Consider the following 16,756-nt stretch of genomic DNA (forward strand, 5'->3'; position numbering starts at 1 on the left):
CAAAGCAAGCTGAGGTGCTCCTGCAAGCTTTTCTGAGATAAACCTTGCAAGATTGGTGATAAAAAAGAAAGAGCGAAGGAGCAGCCATGGAGAACGGCCTCCTGCAGGCACTTGAGCCAGTAGCCCTTGCCTGGATGAGGCCCGGGAGCGGGTGCTGTCCCCAGGCACAGAGTTTGTCCCCCCCAGCCCGCAGGCACCGGGGTCACCCCACGGCCTCCCCCCAGCCTCCTGCTCTCCCCATCCCTGCAACCGCCAAGGGCATCGCACGCCGCGCGTGCCGCAAGAGCCTTTTATTCTTAGGCAATAATTTTCATATTGGTACAACCACTCCTCTGATGACGTTTCTGGCTATTTTCAAATGAAATTCTTTAAAGTTAGATTTGCTAATTGGATAGATTTTGAAATATATCATTATAGATTATGTAGCAACTCAGGAAAACCGTCGAACAAAACAGGGAAAGAAAGGCACCAGTCATAAACTGCATAGCTGGACTGAAAATGTCTCTGTCAATATGCATCACTTGTGTGATACAGCATTGCTGCAAGAAAGGAAACCGTCCCTGCGGGGAATCTTTACCCAAAGGCCTGATCCTGCGCCCGGCGGGAGGCCGGGAGCTGGCCCCGACTCTGAGATAGAAGTGGTTTGGAGGGAGGGGTGTTCATGGGCTTCTTCCCCTTCTCCATTTTGTTTGCGGTCCTCTGCTGCAGACCCGAGCACACCTGGTGCAGTGGGAAAGGTCCTGGAGCATCCCCGAGTCCCCGCGGGCTCGCCGGGTGATCGCTGCCGTAACCGTGCTTTCCCCCCAGCAGCGAGCCTCAGATGATGGTGCAGCCGCAGCAGCACCTCTCGGGGTAGTCCAGCGCGTACACCTTGTTTTCGAGCCCATAGACGTAGTAGAGGTAAGTCTTGCCCGAATACTGGTAGTGAACTTCTGTGACGGGGATTAGCTCAATCGTTTGACGCTGGGAAAGGAAAAGCTCAAATTAAATAAGCGGTTTGGAGCAGACGCTGTATCTCGTTTTAGACCAACACACAGAGAGGAAAAAAGCCCCAACTTTTAGCCACAAGCCTCACAGGTCCGAGCGAGCTGCTGCTTTGTGAAGGGGGAAGGACAATCTGATGGAGACCCACCAGCCCATCACCACAGCCATCAAAAATTCTCCTTGCTGCAGCTGGCATGGAGCTAGCATGTTCTGGCCCTTGCACACTAGACCACTTCTACTGCATTTGTAGGTACTTAAGCCAATTCTTTAGATCCTTTAAGCCCTTGATTCCCATCCTCGGTGTGTTAGCACATGCCCCCATCTCACGCGGGGCTGTGATTCCCTGCCCTTGCCCTGAGAACCCGGGGGAGCCACGGGAGCCCGGGCGTGCACCATCCAGCACTGGCGCTGGTGGTGAATCCGCCTCTGCGGACGCATCACCTCTGCCCTTGGAAGCAGGAAGAGATGCTGGCGATGAGCTGCACTGTGCTGTGTTACTGCAGCAGAAAGTGCTGCAGATTTAACCCCTGCTGCTCTGCTGCCTTGCCTGCCTGAGGGGGAAGGAAGCTGCTTTCATCTACGCTTGGCTGGTAATTATTATTCATGGCTGAATTACAGGAGATAGGCCGGTATCAGTGCTGCGGCGGCACCTTATCTCCTCGTGGAGGGCCCTGCTTTGCTCCTTCCTCTTCTTTGCAGAACAAGTTTAGCAATTCCTGCCTTTCCCGAACACCAACCAAACCCAAGTTTTGGTGAATTTTTCATCTGTGATCAGCCAGGACTGCCGCCAGCTCAAGCCCAGTGCACACACCAGCCCCTCAGGGCTGCTCGATGGGATGAGAGAGGGAGGGGAGCCGAGGGGTGTGCGGCTGCCGGTCAGGTCTCCCGAGCAGCCGGTGCAGCCCCGGCACCCGCTGAGCAGCAGCAATCCCGTGCGGAGCGAGGGGCAGCGCCCACCCCGGCTCTCACCTCCTGTCACAACTACGTGCGCAAAGTCTCACTTTTAAATAAAGCTCAATGAGCCCAGCAAAGTCTGCCGGGCTCCAGCCCCTCTAACCCCAGAGGGTACCTGTGCTCCTGATATTTACCTGCAACACACGGCCAGCGTCGTAAGAAGCCAGAATAATGTCAGCCAAGCAAAGAAGAAGAGATTTCTCCTCCAGCTTTCTCCAAAAGACGCTGGTTATTAAGTGGGAGAACTTCAGCCAACAACAAGTGGAAGGGATGAAAAATTCAGTGGTGGGGGAAGCGCTGGCAGAAGGCAGCCCGGATCGGCATAAACACCACGTGGGGCCGGGGATTTGGCAGGGCAGGAGGTTTTCAGCACCTGCTTTCCCATACAACTAGAGGATGCTTTGGATAGTGTGCAGCAATCTAGTGAACAAACTGCTTTGACGCCGAGAAGTGGAAATTATAGGCCGGAATTAAGTTGGAAGACAGAAATTTGCCAAAGAGCTGGTTTTGACAGACCACATGGAAAAATCAAACCATCTCCCTTTAAGTTTATTTTGGTCTTTCAGTTTACTTGCATTTTTAACGTGTAACCTTCTCTTTCCTGTGAGTGAAAAGACAGTATGTTCTAGCTAAACTTTTGCATTTGCAATCACATTTATAATAGCAGCAACAGAGATTACAACACTCCAGCGAGAGTCAGATGGAGTGGAATCCTAATGTTTATTCAAAATTAGCTTCTAAGATAAAAATAGTGGTAATAAATAATGTTTGCCAGGGCTTTGAAAAGGTAAAAGGAACCGTAATAACCACAGTCGCCTACATCTTTCAATACATGTCAGAAAAATTATTTCCCCGGTATTTTGCTTGGTAATTAGGAGTTCTTTGATGATTAGAATTTCTTTTTCATTTGCTAAAGATCACCTCTAAATAAAAAATGAAATTGGTTACTATTCTCAGCATCTCATTGTGTCTATCCACGCTCGCTAATCAACCACCATTAGCTGGCCCCCCGGGCGCGGGGCTGCACGGCAGGCGGGGGGCACACGCAGGCGGCTCCGCTCCGGGCTCCCCCCTTACCTGCCGCAGGACACGGGAGGACGTGGCAAGCGCCGCGCTGTGCTCCGCGATGGCTCGCTGCGAGGCCAGGGAGATCTCGGGTTCGGGAAAGTCGATGATGGGGTACACCTGCAAGGAATGAACCCCACCGGGCAAAAGAGACCCTATCTGGCTAGCGCAAACACATTCATTTCACATGTTACCGGCACACGCGAGGCAAGACCTGGCCATGTGATGGAAATAAACAGGGCAAACACTAAGCTCAAAGTCCCAAAGGCATGTCCATCCCGCCCCAGCAAAATGTAGAAGTGTCCGAAATAGGGACCATGCCTCTCTAGACAGAAGTTACTGCTGCCCGTGGAGCAGGACAGCACGGGGAGAGGCTGCTGTTCCCAAGCTGGCAAATTTGGTTAAAAACTGCCGCTGGGTGACTCTGCGCCCCAACAAGATTCACTGTCACCTTCTTCCAGCAGCGCAACACTTAAATTTGAAAGGTTTTTTTTAAAGCCTCTGTATTTTCCCCCAGCATGTGGACAATTTACAGAAAAAAATACTGGGCTGGTGGGCAGAACAGAACTAGTCATGAGTGCAGCTTCTTGCACAGCCAGGAGTGACAGCCGTTCATGTGAGAGGCCCGCTGATTTTACTGCTCGTAGGACTTCAGATCTGAAGCATTCATTGGAGAGTGACTCAGATGGTAAAGCATCATTCAAATCCCAAAGGGATTCTGCGACACCAGATGCAAAGTCTTCACTACAGATGCATGACACTGAGTAATAGCTCTCTGGGGGAGAGCTGGTCCGTGCTTGGATGGTGCCTACCTCCCCGTCTTGGTACATGACTAAAGTTTCTACAGGTTACTGCAAAACTTCTAATAATAAAAAGGCACAGTTAAACCCTCACTCATTCTCATTCAAAAAAAAAAATCCAGCCAAGGACTGAGCAGTACAGAAATGGCATTGGCTGTTGGAGAGCACTGTGCTTCAGCCACTTTTGGGCTGTTTTGCCCCAGACTTTTGCAGGTACACGGAGGTAGATTCCCTCTGGGAGCCCTGTACCGCAGGAACTGGAGGAGAATAGATGTCCAGCATTGTTGAACATCTCGTTTGAGGGCCCTGCACCCGCAGGTCCCCACGGCAGCCCAGCGAGCAGCCCTGGGCAGCAGCAGCACCTCTGCACTGGATCCTGGCTCCAAAGCTGGCAGGATCAGCTCCTGCCTGCGGGACGAGCTCCCAGCAGCTCTGCAGGCGGCTGGGTTTGCTGGTCGACAGCAATGCCACGCAGGCGCTCCAGCAAGCGGCCAGAGCTGCCATCCCATGCCCTCTCCCTGCAAAGCCTGCAGCCGACAGTGCTGACACTATGCAGGCAGTGGAAAATGTGCAAGGAGCAATATAAAAAGCCCCAGGGGTGGATGCGCTGCTGGATGTCTCCTGCTGTTGCTGGAGACCTGCAGAGAACAACTCCAGGGTGGGATTTCTGCTGGTCTGGCAATGGCCACCAGAAGTAACCTGGGGCGGTTGAGCGCTGACTGTTGCGGCACGGGTTGGTCGCATTTTGTCAGGCAGAAAGCCCGACAGCTCTCAGTTCCTCAGAGGAACCTAAGGATGCTCTGCACTGCTTAGGGGCAATGGCCCAAAGCCAGCTCGTTGCTTCGGCCCTGGTGCCGCACCATCAGACCGCACAGGTCACCTGCAGGTAACCCTGCTCCTGCCAAAGCATTTCTGTTCCAGAAAATTCATAATCCCACCGCTCCCTACGTTTCTCCTGACTGTAGAAATGGGAAAAGCTGTGTCCTACAATCAGGAACTTGGCAGCTGCGCTGCAGGAGAGGACACTGGCTATCTCCACATCTAGAGCAGCCGCTGGCCACCCCAGCAGACACACGCAGCTGGAAGCCTTTTCGCATCCCCCCTCGCTCACAGCCGCTCAGGGAGGGATCCCCTCCGGCGCCACGAGTCGCACTCACCACCACATTTTCATCTTGAAATATAGTCTCTCCGCTGACTTTGCTGAGCAGCTCTCCTGGGAAGTTCAGATGATGCTCAGAAACAAATTCAAAGACATTGTTCTTCCTGCGAGAGAGAGGGGAAACAACCGAACAGTCCTAGGCTGGTTGTAGGGCACTGAGGTATCTCCAGGCTCTTTCTAAATGCCTGAGCAATGCCTGAATGCTCCCTGATTTCCGAGGGCAATTGTCATGCCTGCCTAACCCTTGTGCACTCCCGCGTTAGCTTCTTAATAACCTTGTATATGCAACAGCCGTGGATGACTTGCATAAATAATCCTGAAATCAGACCTTCATGGTGATCACCTTGCCGTACAGCTTTCAGAGCCTCCTACACCTATTAACTCCTCATGCAGGAGAGGTCTTCTATTCCCTTTCCAAAGCCACAGCTCCGATTATAGTGAACCGTTTTGCTCTATTACTTGTAGGACACGGGCATAGTTAGTGGCCAACGGTGGCCTCCAAAGGAGCTGAAGGGCTCATCTGGCAGAGCTGTGCTTGTCCAGGGTAGTGCAGCCCTGGGGTCCCCCCAGAGTCCCACCAGCATTTGATGGGCATGGCTGGGCAATTTCCAGTCTCTCAGGATGGACAGATAGGGTGTTTTGAAAAATGAAGGTCTTCACACTGGGTAATTGAAGGCATTTTGTACAAAAATGGGAAAGTGCTCACAAAACACCCAGCAGGGCAGGTAATGGCTTTTAGCTAAACCTCACACGCTAAGATCTTTTTCAGCCCCATCTGTTATCTCTGGCACTACAGTTCTAAATGGGAAATGCCAGAGCAACACCACGGCCAGCAGCCTTGGGCCATCACTAAAACCCCAGAAAAAGGAGCTTGGCCACTGCCCCACATGGCTCCTGGCTACCAGGGGCTTTGGGTCTGGGCTGTGCAAGGGGTCTGGGCCGTGCAAGGGGTCTGGGCCGTGCAAGCTCGCAGCAGGCAGAGGCTCAGCCGCTCCGCCTCCATTTCTGACTTTTTGTGTGACCTTGGGCAATCCTCTACCTCTGTGAACCCACTTCAGCTCCCGCCGCACCCCATGGACAAGACTGCCATCATGAAGGACTGAAGCTGCCCCTCTAAGCCCCTGTTTCTGCCTGACCAAAGGCAAGAAATACTCTCTCAGCTCCTCCTTAGGGAGCACAGCTGAGCTCCCAAGCCGTGCAGTAAAATAAGGCATGAAAGTAACAGCTCTGAACTTCTGCTGCTTACCAGGTTATCACCAGCTGCTTGAAATGCTGGAGCTTTTTCTCTCCCTGGCACGTTGCACAGGTCTTGCTGCCCCGGCCAGAACAGGTATTGCACCTTTGGAGGCAACAGTAAGGATTTTTAAATAGGACTTGAAACGCTGCCCACTTTCAGAGGCCTGCGGACCTGGGGGTGATTCATTGCAGACTGGTTGTGCAGCTCGGCTGGGTCAGCAGCACAGGAGTCAACGATAGCACGGGCAGCGCACATTCATCTTCCCCCGGTCTGTGACTCAAGGGATATAGCATATTTGCTGGGAAAAACAAATGACTAATGCCAGCCTCAAATCTATTTGTAAATGTGGAATTAGTCAAAGAATATATTTGTACATCTAATTAAGGATAATCACAATTTCCCCACACAACGGTAGGAAGGCGCGTGTCACTTTGAAGACGCTGCTGCCTGTGCTTCTAACAGATGCAGGAGGCATATGCTTATGCATGGAGCATTTTGATTGCATCAATGCAACACAGATTAGCAGCAGTTAACCACTGATTCATTAAGGCTCTTCAAGCCATCATTAGCCCCAGTGGATTCATGCTTTAAAGTGATTGCCATGATTATGCACGATACCATCTCTGTTATTTTAAACTTAATGGAGCCACGTAAACAAAACAGTTTTAGAACAGTGCCTTCTTTTTTTGTCACTTAAAGATCATTTTTAGGCCTGTTAAGTTTCATGTTTGGAAAAACCAGAGGGTGGTAATAATTCTCCAGGCTGCGCTGGCTGTGAAACCTGCCAAACCCCAACCGGGTGCTGCGGGAACCAGACCTCAGAGCAGCTCTGAAATTTGCTGCTGCCAGCCCGGGCTGGCTCCTTCCAGCCCCATCCCACCACCCACCCGCTCCCCGTGCTCTGAGCCGAGCTGAGCCCTCCAAGACCCGGGACAGGAGGTACAGCACGGACCCGGAGAGACCCAAAGTCTTTCCTGCCGCAGCTCCTGAAGGTCTGAGATGCTCTGCTTTCGTTGGAAAACCCAAAGCGTTCTCCAGTTTCCCAGAGATGCTGGGAAATGCAACAGTCTTGTAACGGAAAGGTAAAAAATATGGAAGAAAAAAGAGCCATAAAGCTATTATTTTCCAAATGCTTAAGAGCTTATCTCATGAGTTTGGGATACCAGCCTGGTTTCTGAAGGCTGAGTGGGCCACACGGAGTGAATAATAGATGTTAAAATGAAAGTTCATTTAAAAATCAGAGGCGGAAAAGGCTATTTCTAGCCATTTCTCCTGGAGAATAAAGCTACTGCTGTACTGCTCTGTCTGTTAGGTGGTCTTCATGGTAGAAAACAAGAAAAGCACAGGCATGTAGAGCATGCCCGGCTCTGCACTGTAACCTCTGCCAGCAGCAGGCAAGTGGAGCCGTTTTGGCTCAAACACACCGGGTTAAGGGCTTTTTTCTCCCCTGTCACATTTCCAGTTGTCCTGGTTTCGGCTGGGATAGAGTTCATTTTCTTCCTAGTAGCAGGCACAGTGCTGTGGTTTGGATTTAGCAGGAGAATAACGCTGATAACACGCTGATGGTTTGGTTGTTGCTCAGCACTGCTTATGCCAGGCAAGGACTTTTCAGCTTCCCATGCTCTGCCAGGGGCACAAGAAGCTGGGAGGGGGCACAGCCAGGAGAGTTGATCCCAACTGCCCCAAGGGCCATTCCATACCATACGACGTCATGGGCAGTATAGAAACTGGGGGGGTTGGCCGGGGAGCAGCGATCGCTGCTGGGAACTGGCTGGGCATTGGTCGGTGGGTGGTGAGCAATTGCATTGGGCATCACTTGCTCTGTATATTATTGTTATTATCATTATTATATTGTTATTATTATTATTTTACTTTATTTTATTTCAATGATTAACCTGTTCTTATCTCAGCCCAGGAGTGTTTCTCCCTCTCACTCCTCCGATTCTCTCCCCCATCCCATGGGGGCAGGGGCAGTGAGCGATGGCTGCGTGGTGCTGAGCTGCTGCCTGGGGCTGAACCAGGACACCAGTATTTTCCTCCTACTGGCAGATCCTCAGCTGATGACCTCCACCAAGCCGGTGGGACTGGGATGACTGGTTTCCACCAACCACAGCGTTGCGTGAGCAAACATGGCCTGAGGGAAGCAACATGGTCCGAGCAGAGCCACGCTAACCGGTGCGCAGAGGAGCCCATCGTACCTTTTGCGACCTGTACCTGAACAGAGCTGGCATCTCTTCTGCTGCTTTAGCCTCCGTCGGGATCCCTTGCACGTTACACACCTCGTCTGCAAATACAGCGAAGAATTAAAATGGGTGGCGACTGCCGGAATGAAAACATGCCAGGTTGATAAATCAAAAGCTTTTATGTATGTTATCAGAATAATTGCTAACTCAGGCTTGCGGGGAAAGGTATATGCCAAGTACATACACGGCAAATGAAAAGAATGTACAAAGTAGCTCATAAATTGTGACTCTGGATTGATTAGGTGTTCCAGTCAAACCCACCGGTAATGCAAACTGGACACACTATCTAGGCTGAAGTGTCTTTTTTTCCTACAGATGTGTTTTTCCACTGTTATTTATTACCCTAGTCAGTAGTAGACTTTTATTTAAGTATTCGTATTTAATCAGATTAACTTTAATTAAGTGGCAATTTTAGTGCAACAACAATACATCTTTTGGCTGTCTTTGGGAATATCTATGCAAAAGAATAAATAAAGAGAGGAGGCCAGATTTGTAGCTGCACTTGCACCCCTGCCTTAAGCCTCCTCTTCCCTTTGGAAACCCCGAGTACAGAACTGAGCTCATCTGAAAGACAGCAACCAGTTTGCTGTATTTCATGCCTAAGGTCTGACCTCATTTCAACAGTGCAGAAGCAAATTCTCCTTTCCCCCTCACCACTATAACACGTAGGCTATCGATTGAGGACAGGGTAAGACATCTTTTAGTGTGGACTTGGTAGTGTAGGTTAATGGTTGGACTGGATGATCTTAAAGGGCTTTTCCAACCTAAACCATTCTATGATTCTATGATCTTTGCTACCTGGGCAGGACTTTTGACAACCCCCATTCAGCATCTCTGCAGAGACCCCAGGAGCGGGTTTGGGATACAGGGTGGCAAAGGGGGAATAAAACACAACTTCCCCTCAGAATTCCAACCCTCATAATAAGTACAGTAATAAGATAGCACATGATGTACTTTCGCAAAGGAAGCCCAATCTTAAAGGAATAGGAAATGCAGGCTGCCCGGCAGAAGGTTTCCCAGCTCCTTACCCGACCTGCCCCGTGGCACACCCCACACTTGGACCGGCCGTGCCCACGGCATCTGTGACAGTCCTGAAATCAGAAGATTATTCATGCACAGAGCTGCCCAGGGATTTCAGTTATCTCATATTATGCACAGGCACTCTTCCTGCATCAGAATTCAGTGATAAAATTTTGGTCCTCATGGGACAGAATCCAACACCGTAAAATTGTGCTGTACGACCATTAAAGGAATCATAAATAATAATTATTTAACAAAGGCAAATGTCTATGTAGTGCTGGCAAAAGAAAGGAATGCTTTTTCTTTATTCATCATATCACTTAAAAAGTAAAATAAATTGACCAGCTATACAGCTTGTCAAAAGCTAAATAGGAACTGTCATGCAAACAAATGTTCTGGTAATGTTAAAAAAAAAAAAAAAAAATAACAAAAGAGGAAAGATTATCCAGTGCTGTTTCTTGAAAAGGCTGCAGCAAGATTTGGCCTGAAAATTCTAGAGGAAGAAAACACCAGGAAGAAGGGATCTCAGACTATTTTCCCTGGCATTTAATAAGGAAAAACCCAAGAAAAGGAGAACCGTAGTGAGGTGCCCGTCACCATCCCAAGGAGTGAGGGTCCCGGCTGGGGAGCTGCTCCCGGAGCCCCGACGAGCCCATCGGCCGGGGAAGGGGCTCCCATGAGAAGCCGACAGTGAGGACTCACCCGGATCAGCGCCGAGTGGGGCACCCGGCAGCGCCGCGTCTGGCCCTGGAAGAGGCGGGGGGCCCTGACCTCCACATCCCAGGGGTCCAGGGGTGCATCCCCAGGGGGTCTGGCCGCTCCAGGCTCTGCAGGAGAGGATGGCATCTTATCCACCTTGCTCAGATACTGGCTGGCTCCTGGTGCTGCTGGGGACCGGCCAACATCGCTCCCCATCCCCATGTGGGGGTTGTACCAGGGACCGACCCTATGTGGTCCGTGCCATGGGCACCCCGAGGTGTTGAGCATCCTCCTGCCACCATGGCACAGCCCCCATCTCCCCCCAGCCCTCCCAGACCAGTGCGGGCACCTGGGACCAGCTGTCACCCAAAAACCAGGGGCAGGGGTCCCCCACAGTCCTCAGTGGGCTGGTAAAGAGCTCCACTGCATGCAGGTGCCCATCCCAAATCAAGGTTTGAGTATACATGGCACTTGGTAGGAAATAACTGCTGCAGAGGCAGGGAAATGTGTTCAAAAAACAGGCAGAGGTGGCACTTGGGGACATGGTTTAGTGGGTATGGGGGTGTTGGGTTGATGGTTGGGCTGATGATCTTAGAGGGCCTTTCCAACCTTAATGATTCCTAGTTTTACTTTCATTAAAAAAAAAAATCCAGCCACCAAGCCAGGAAACATGAAATGAATTATTACTGTACCCTTAATTGGTTTAGTGGTGGACTTGGTAGTGTTAGGTTAATGGTTGGACTGGATGATCGTAAAGGTCTTCTCCAACCTAAACGATTCTATGAAAAAATGACCTCTTCTCCCAGGGCATGCTGCAAAACCTCCCTCAATGCGAGGAAAGCAAACTAAGCCTGCAGAGGAAAGCATTTTGCCCCAGTTTCACAGGCCCTGCAGAGTGCAAATGACCGCAAGGGATCAGATAAACCTGATGCACGTTAAGCCAGGCTCAGGTCATCTCCAGGAGCCATGCAAGCCCTGGACGGCAAGCGCTGCCACAGGCCCCTGCTCCAACATGTGGGGCATGTCCCACGAGAGCCATTCCGGTGGGATATGGGGCAATCACTTACTGGTGAAGGGCTCGAACGCCCACTCGCTTAACCTCGACTCACTGAACGTCTCCAGTCGATACTGGAAGAGAAAAATCACGCGCTCACCACAAAGTCAACTTGCATAAAGCGGGCATTTAAATTTGAACTGTGACTTGCTAATAACGGGGCTCAGGAGCATTCCCAGACTCTTCTGTCTCTGAGTACAACTTCCGTAAGAAAAATGGGTTGGCATTTCCACAGCAAAAGTGAGTTTTGCCATTATTTGGAGAATCCTGTGGCTTATTTTTTAGGGAAGGCCCAGATAACGTTTGTGAGGAATCTGAATAATCTCAAGAAGCGGAACAAACACTAGTGCAAAGGAGTATCTGCCCGACAGTGCCCCTCAAGGGGCAATCCCACCCCCCTGCTCCTCAATGCTCCTTCGTTATCCCCTCCAAGAAGCCCCAGAAGAGGGAGCAGGGGTGGGCACAGCAGCACTCCCCTGGATGCTGCCCAGGCACCAGCACCAAACCCTGGCACAGAACCCCCCATTTTGGTTTGTTGGGCATCGATTCTCCAAACTAGGACTGACTCAAGATCCAGAGACTAACCGCAGCAAGCACCAACTCCGCAATAACTATTTTCAGTGAGAGGAACGGCAATAGGGAACCAAGTCCACATGTTTTCCATGGAATTAAACATTACCAGAATAAAATCACAGTTCAGGGGATGTGTGGCATTACAGGTCACTGTGCTTGCCTGAGCTCAAAGTACCAAGCTGCAGTGCAGGTTCCTGCAGTTTAGCTAAGGAAAGGGCTCTTTTGCCAAGGCTAGGCTGTAAAAGAAGGCTTCCAGGGGCTTTGCCAAGGTGGTGCTTTACTGCAGAGGAGCATGGACCTTTCAGATATAAAAGGCTGTAGGCAGCTCTTAGGTAGACTTTCCTTGGAAAGCACTTGTATGGCTGCGCTTAAAGTAGGATGAAAACCATTTAATTTAATGAATGGATGGTTCTTCTTGGCCCAATGTCACTACGTAACTGGAAGTTATCCCAGCCACTCAGAAGAAGTGCCCAAGACGCCAGGTCTGGAGGTACTCACTCGGTACGTCCCCAGCGGCCGCAGCCGCCGGATGGCCAGCTCTCCCGCGGCTCTGCTCCCATAGCAGCATCGGGAGGCCACAAAGCGCAGGAGGGCTCGCCTGGCCACTGCCTCTGTCATCGGGGGCACGCTAGGAGGCAACGGGAACAAAGCACATTCATGCTCTTAACTTCTCCTAAAGAATTAGCTGGAGACATTCAGTGTATTTAATCTACTGCAAAAAAGCGATGCAGAGCCCATTTGGGAGCACCCACCTCTTTTATGCAATCGCTGTCGGCATCCTTCTTATTACAAAAGAAAAAGAGATTTGCATTCTGAAAAATATCTTCATGCAATATCCATAAGGTCAGTATTAAAGAGTGGCCTAAAATAAATACGTGTGTGTGTAAACCCTTGCCTTCATCAGGCTGGGTAAAGGAGAGCTGGTTCGAAACGTCGCTGTGTCTTTGCAAGCCGCAAATTGACAGCTTCCCTGTCAGCTTGCAGGATTAGAAATGGCACTCTCTATTTTTCCAGACCTAGGACCCCTGTTACTCTGAGCTGTTTTCTATTTTCAGTTGATAGAAACAGCAGCAGAAAGACTAACTTGTGCATGAAGCGCGCCCCGTGCCGCCCTTGGCACCCCGCAGCAGCCCTGCCCGCGCGTGGCTGGGGCGGCAGGTCCCCGGGGGTAGCAGGGCTGTCCTATCCCCCCTGCCAACGGGGCTAGAGAAAAATAGTGAGAATAGGAAAAAATGAGCCTAAAAGCTGGTTCTCAAGGGTGATTCCTCAAAAATCCTCATCAGTCGTCTTTGTAAGAGAGAAAAACCTACAGCAACTGCCCGAGCCAGGTCCATCTGTCCTCACTGCAACATCTGACTGTCCTTTACGTGTTTTTTCATCTCTCTGATTTAACACCATTGGAAAGCATATTAAAACACCACGAACTAGATGGTAACAGAGGAGATAATGTCAGCATTTGCTCTGTGGGAATATTCAGCCATGAGTCCTTTCCTCAGAGCCCCTGATGGCTCCAGCCTTGGTCGCCAAGCGAGCTGGCGAGCGTTTTGTTATGACCCCAGACACCAGTCATTAAGAACCCTCCCTGTCAACGCGGGGACAGCCGAGATGAGGAAAACCCTCTTCAATAAAGCGCAAGAGCCCATCTCACAGGTTCTACAGCTCTTGCGCCTGGCAGGGGTGCTAGCGCGGGTAAGGAGGAGCCGCCCGCGCTGCCCCTGCTCCGTCACCCGGCAGGCACAGCCTGCAGCATCCCTGCCGCCGCCGGCTGGGGACTCGGCTCTTGTCCCCGAGCTCGCTGCTGCCCAAAGGAGATTTCACACACATCTGCTCTTAACAAGCATCCCTGAACCTTCACATTCCCTTTTTCTTTTTTTTTTTTTTTTTAAAACCAGTTGTTTGTTTCTCTAACAAGCATTCACCAGACATTGATCAAATTCAAAGCTCCCGTGACTATTTATTCACTTTCCTGTCCTTTCAGGACTGTGTTTATGAGATGTTTAGGCAGATTACTGTCTTGTAGTCATCTCTTCCCCTCTCATTAAGGCTGAGAAATGTAACGCCACCAGATATCCAGTCCGAACCCACGTGTAGATGAAGAAAATGAGCAGGCACAGACTCCCACCATCCTATACTACCTTGGATCAAATGTTGCCTTTTGAGCTGTGGGGTTTTTTTCCCTCCATGTGCAAAGGAAAGAGAGGTGGGGAGAGGGGGTGTCTGTGTCTTTGTTTTTGGTTTGGTTTGTTTTTTAAATTCAAGGTGAAAATCAGGAGAGAAAAGACAATAAGCAATAAAGGCATTAAAAAATAGAATAACCAAACCCTAGGAGAAGGACTAGCATGAAACCAGTCTGATATTTGCATTCCAAAGAAAAAGTCAAGAGTTTGGACCCTACCTCCAAGGAGTTGCTCTGGTCACGCCCAGGCAGAGGATATTTTATCAGCCCTGCGGCTGGGGATGCTGGGCTGTGGGGAAGGCAGCCCCACACCTGGAAATTCAGTTTTTGCCCCTTCCCCAAGGCTCTCCCACATGCAAGTCAGCACCGCTGCTTCTCCGCGCTGCTGGATCTGTAAGACACCCCTCTGCCTTCTCCCCAGTTTCGCTGCCCAGCACAGAGGGACGGGACTGCAGGATGCCCAGCGCAGGCATGGCAGCTGTCGGCGCCAACCTAAGGGCTGCGCGCAATGGCAGGAGCCGGCACAAGGACGATGCCAGCGCTGTCGGTGCCACGGGACCCTGTGTCTGCCCCCGGGACCAGCCCTGGACACGCCGCAGGTTGCCGATGCCTGCGGTGCGGGCAGCCTTTCTGCCGTCTCCGGGGTCCTGGGACCCCAGCCAGCGTGGGGGGCTGCTGCAAGGGCCCACCTCCCGCCCCGGGGCTGTGCTGAGCTGCTTTCCAAAGTGCTTAAAACACGCTGTCCCCAAAGCCACTTACCTGTGCTGCACGAAGCAGGGCCTGCTCCTCCGCTCCCTGGGCTTGCCTGGCAGGTCCAGGGGTGGTGGCAGGGGCTCTGCTCCTACGGGAAAGGGCAACGGAGGAATTCAAGCCCCATTTAAACCCAAGGCAGATTTTGCTCACAACTGCAGGGATGTTCAGCTGCAGCAGTTAAACCCACTCCCAGGTCAGCAGTTTGCTTTGCACCAAACACCCCCCCGCATCCCAGCCAGAAATTGCTGCTGGTCCAGCTCATCCCAGCGGCATTCCAGCAAAGCACGGGGACGGCTCCCAGGTGAGTCGGGCAGCCGTGCCCATGCCTGTGCTCCCAGCACTGACCCCGCTGCTTTGCTCGGGTCAGTACTGCGGTCCCAGCTCCCCACTCAGCAGAGTTTTTGATGACTTTCCAAGCAGGGAGAAGCACAGCCAGATGTCAAAGCCAATTGCTTTCCAAAACATATCTGTTTGCAAAAGAAGCAGGGCATGAAAAGCAGCTTAGGAGGTAAAAAGGAGTCTGCGAGCTGGACAGGCACATGCCCATTGTGGGTGCTGCAGTGTACAAGAAGGGTTTCATGGGACTGTCCACCTTGGGTGGACCAGGAGGTCATGGCACCTCCTTGGGTTAGGCAGCTACTATTATTTCCTTACTGCCAGGAGAATAAAGTTACAAGAGTGCAAACTACCGGTGCCATGCATGTACCTCCACCCTGGACGATCCACTCACAGCCATCCAGCCGTCCCGGAGGTGCAGAAGGCATCGGGGGATGTTCTGGCTCTGGGTCCAGGTCCAGGTCACCTATAGCACAGGGAAACATCAGCGAGTGAGGAAGCCTCGAGGTTGGTCGGTGCATGCAGAGACCGAACAGATGTCACAGGCCAATATGCAGCCAGAGGATCTGCTGTCCTATCCCACTGTCTGGCTTTCCAGGAGCTCGGTCCCTGCGCTGAAGTGGAACAACACTGACACCCTGTGTAGGTGACGAAGCCCTGCACGTCCTCAGCTCCCTCCCTGGCCCAGGAGAGCTGGGACCTGGGGTGTTGCAAGCCCTTTTTAGCAAGGAATAATGGATTTAAGCTGAAGAAGAATAGATTTAGACTGGATATAAGGAAGGCATTTTTTACAATGAGGGTGGTGAAGCACTGGAAAGGGCTGCCCAGGGAGGCAGTGGATGCCCCATCCCTGGAAACATCCCAGGTCGGATGTCCTGGGACGGACAGACAGACCAGGCTGGGTTAAGCACACAGGCAGGAGAAAGGTGCCAGGAGCTTTCCAAAGACCCACAGACATTGCCTGGTAAGCAGGTGGGAAGTTGGAGCTGAAGAGCTCAAAGTTGCTCACATTTACTTCTTTAACAGGACATGAGCAGAGGCGAAGGCCAGCGCCTCTTGGCTGCCTTTGAGGCGCCAGTCCTTAGCTTGACCAGCCATGACTCTGCTCTTTAAGCGACTGCCTCCTCTCAAAGTTTCCAACTTATTTTAATTCTGCTCATGGGACATCGGTTGTTTGTTTCCTTAGGTACCACTCTAAAAATAATCACTGGTAGCAACTGGTCCTCCTGATGCCTAACACGAACACAATTCTTTTTATTAAGCCTTTTATCCAGTGACCTTTCATATCGCAGCAGCTGATTATGAAAATTCAGTCTGTGCAAGAAAAGAGCGTGCGGAGGAGCCAGCAAATGCCAGCCTGGCAACAGCACGCAGTCTGACCGGCTCAGAGAGGTGCTGAGGGTAGTCATCCATCAACTTGATTTACTAGACTTTCCTTCTGAGAGCATCCTCCTTTCTTCCAGGAAGCTAAATTAATCTCTCCCCTCTCCGTTATTTCTTCCTATGAAAATAAGAAACTACATGCTTCGTTTGAAATGTCACATCCCTCGTGCAGAAAACAAGGCTGTCCTTGAGCTGAAGGAGCGCAGGTTTCTGAGTAATGGTGAGTGATAAGCACTACGGAGAACTTCCTTGTGAAAAATAAATCAGTAAGATGCCTTCAGTGGGATTATCTCGGTCCTGTCTAGATCAAACAAACATCT

At 51.1% G+C, this 16,756-nt stretch overlaps 1 protein-coding gene across 1 annotated transcript; it reads right to left on the minus strand.

Moving 5' to 3' along the window:
- Window positions 1-816: 816 nt before the first annotated feature.
- SSUH2 (ssu-2 homolog) lies at window positions 817-14,782 on the minus strand. Its single transcript, XM_075714127.1, has 10 exons — window positions 14,724-14,782; window positions 12,287-12,416; window positions 11,229-11,289; window positions 10,165-10,289; window positions 9,471-9,533; window positions 8,398-8,483; window positions 6,209-6,301; window positions 4,961-5,066; window positions 3,016-3,123; window positions 817-963 (listed from the first exon to the last, which is right to left on the minus strand). The coding sequence occupies exons 2-10, from the start codon at window positions 12,404-12,406 to the stop codon at window positions 817-819; spliced, it is 909 nt and encodes a 302-aa protein (XP_075570242.1). The 5' UTR covers window positions 12,407-12,416; window positions 14,724-14,782.
- Window positions 14,783-16,756: the final 1,974 nt, after the last annotated feature.

This window comes from Pelecanus crispus, chromosome 7 (genome assembly GCF_030463565.1).
Source record: "Pelecanus crispus isolate bPelCri1 chromosome 7, bPelCri1.pri, whole genome shotgun sequence".
Lineage (NCBI taxonomy): Eukaryota > Metazoa > Chordata > Aves > Pelecaniformes > Pelecanidae > Pelecanus > Pelecanus crispus.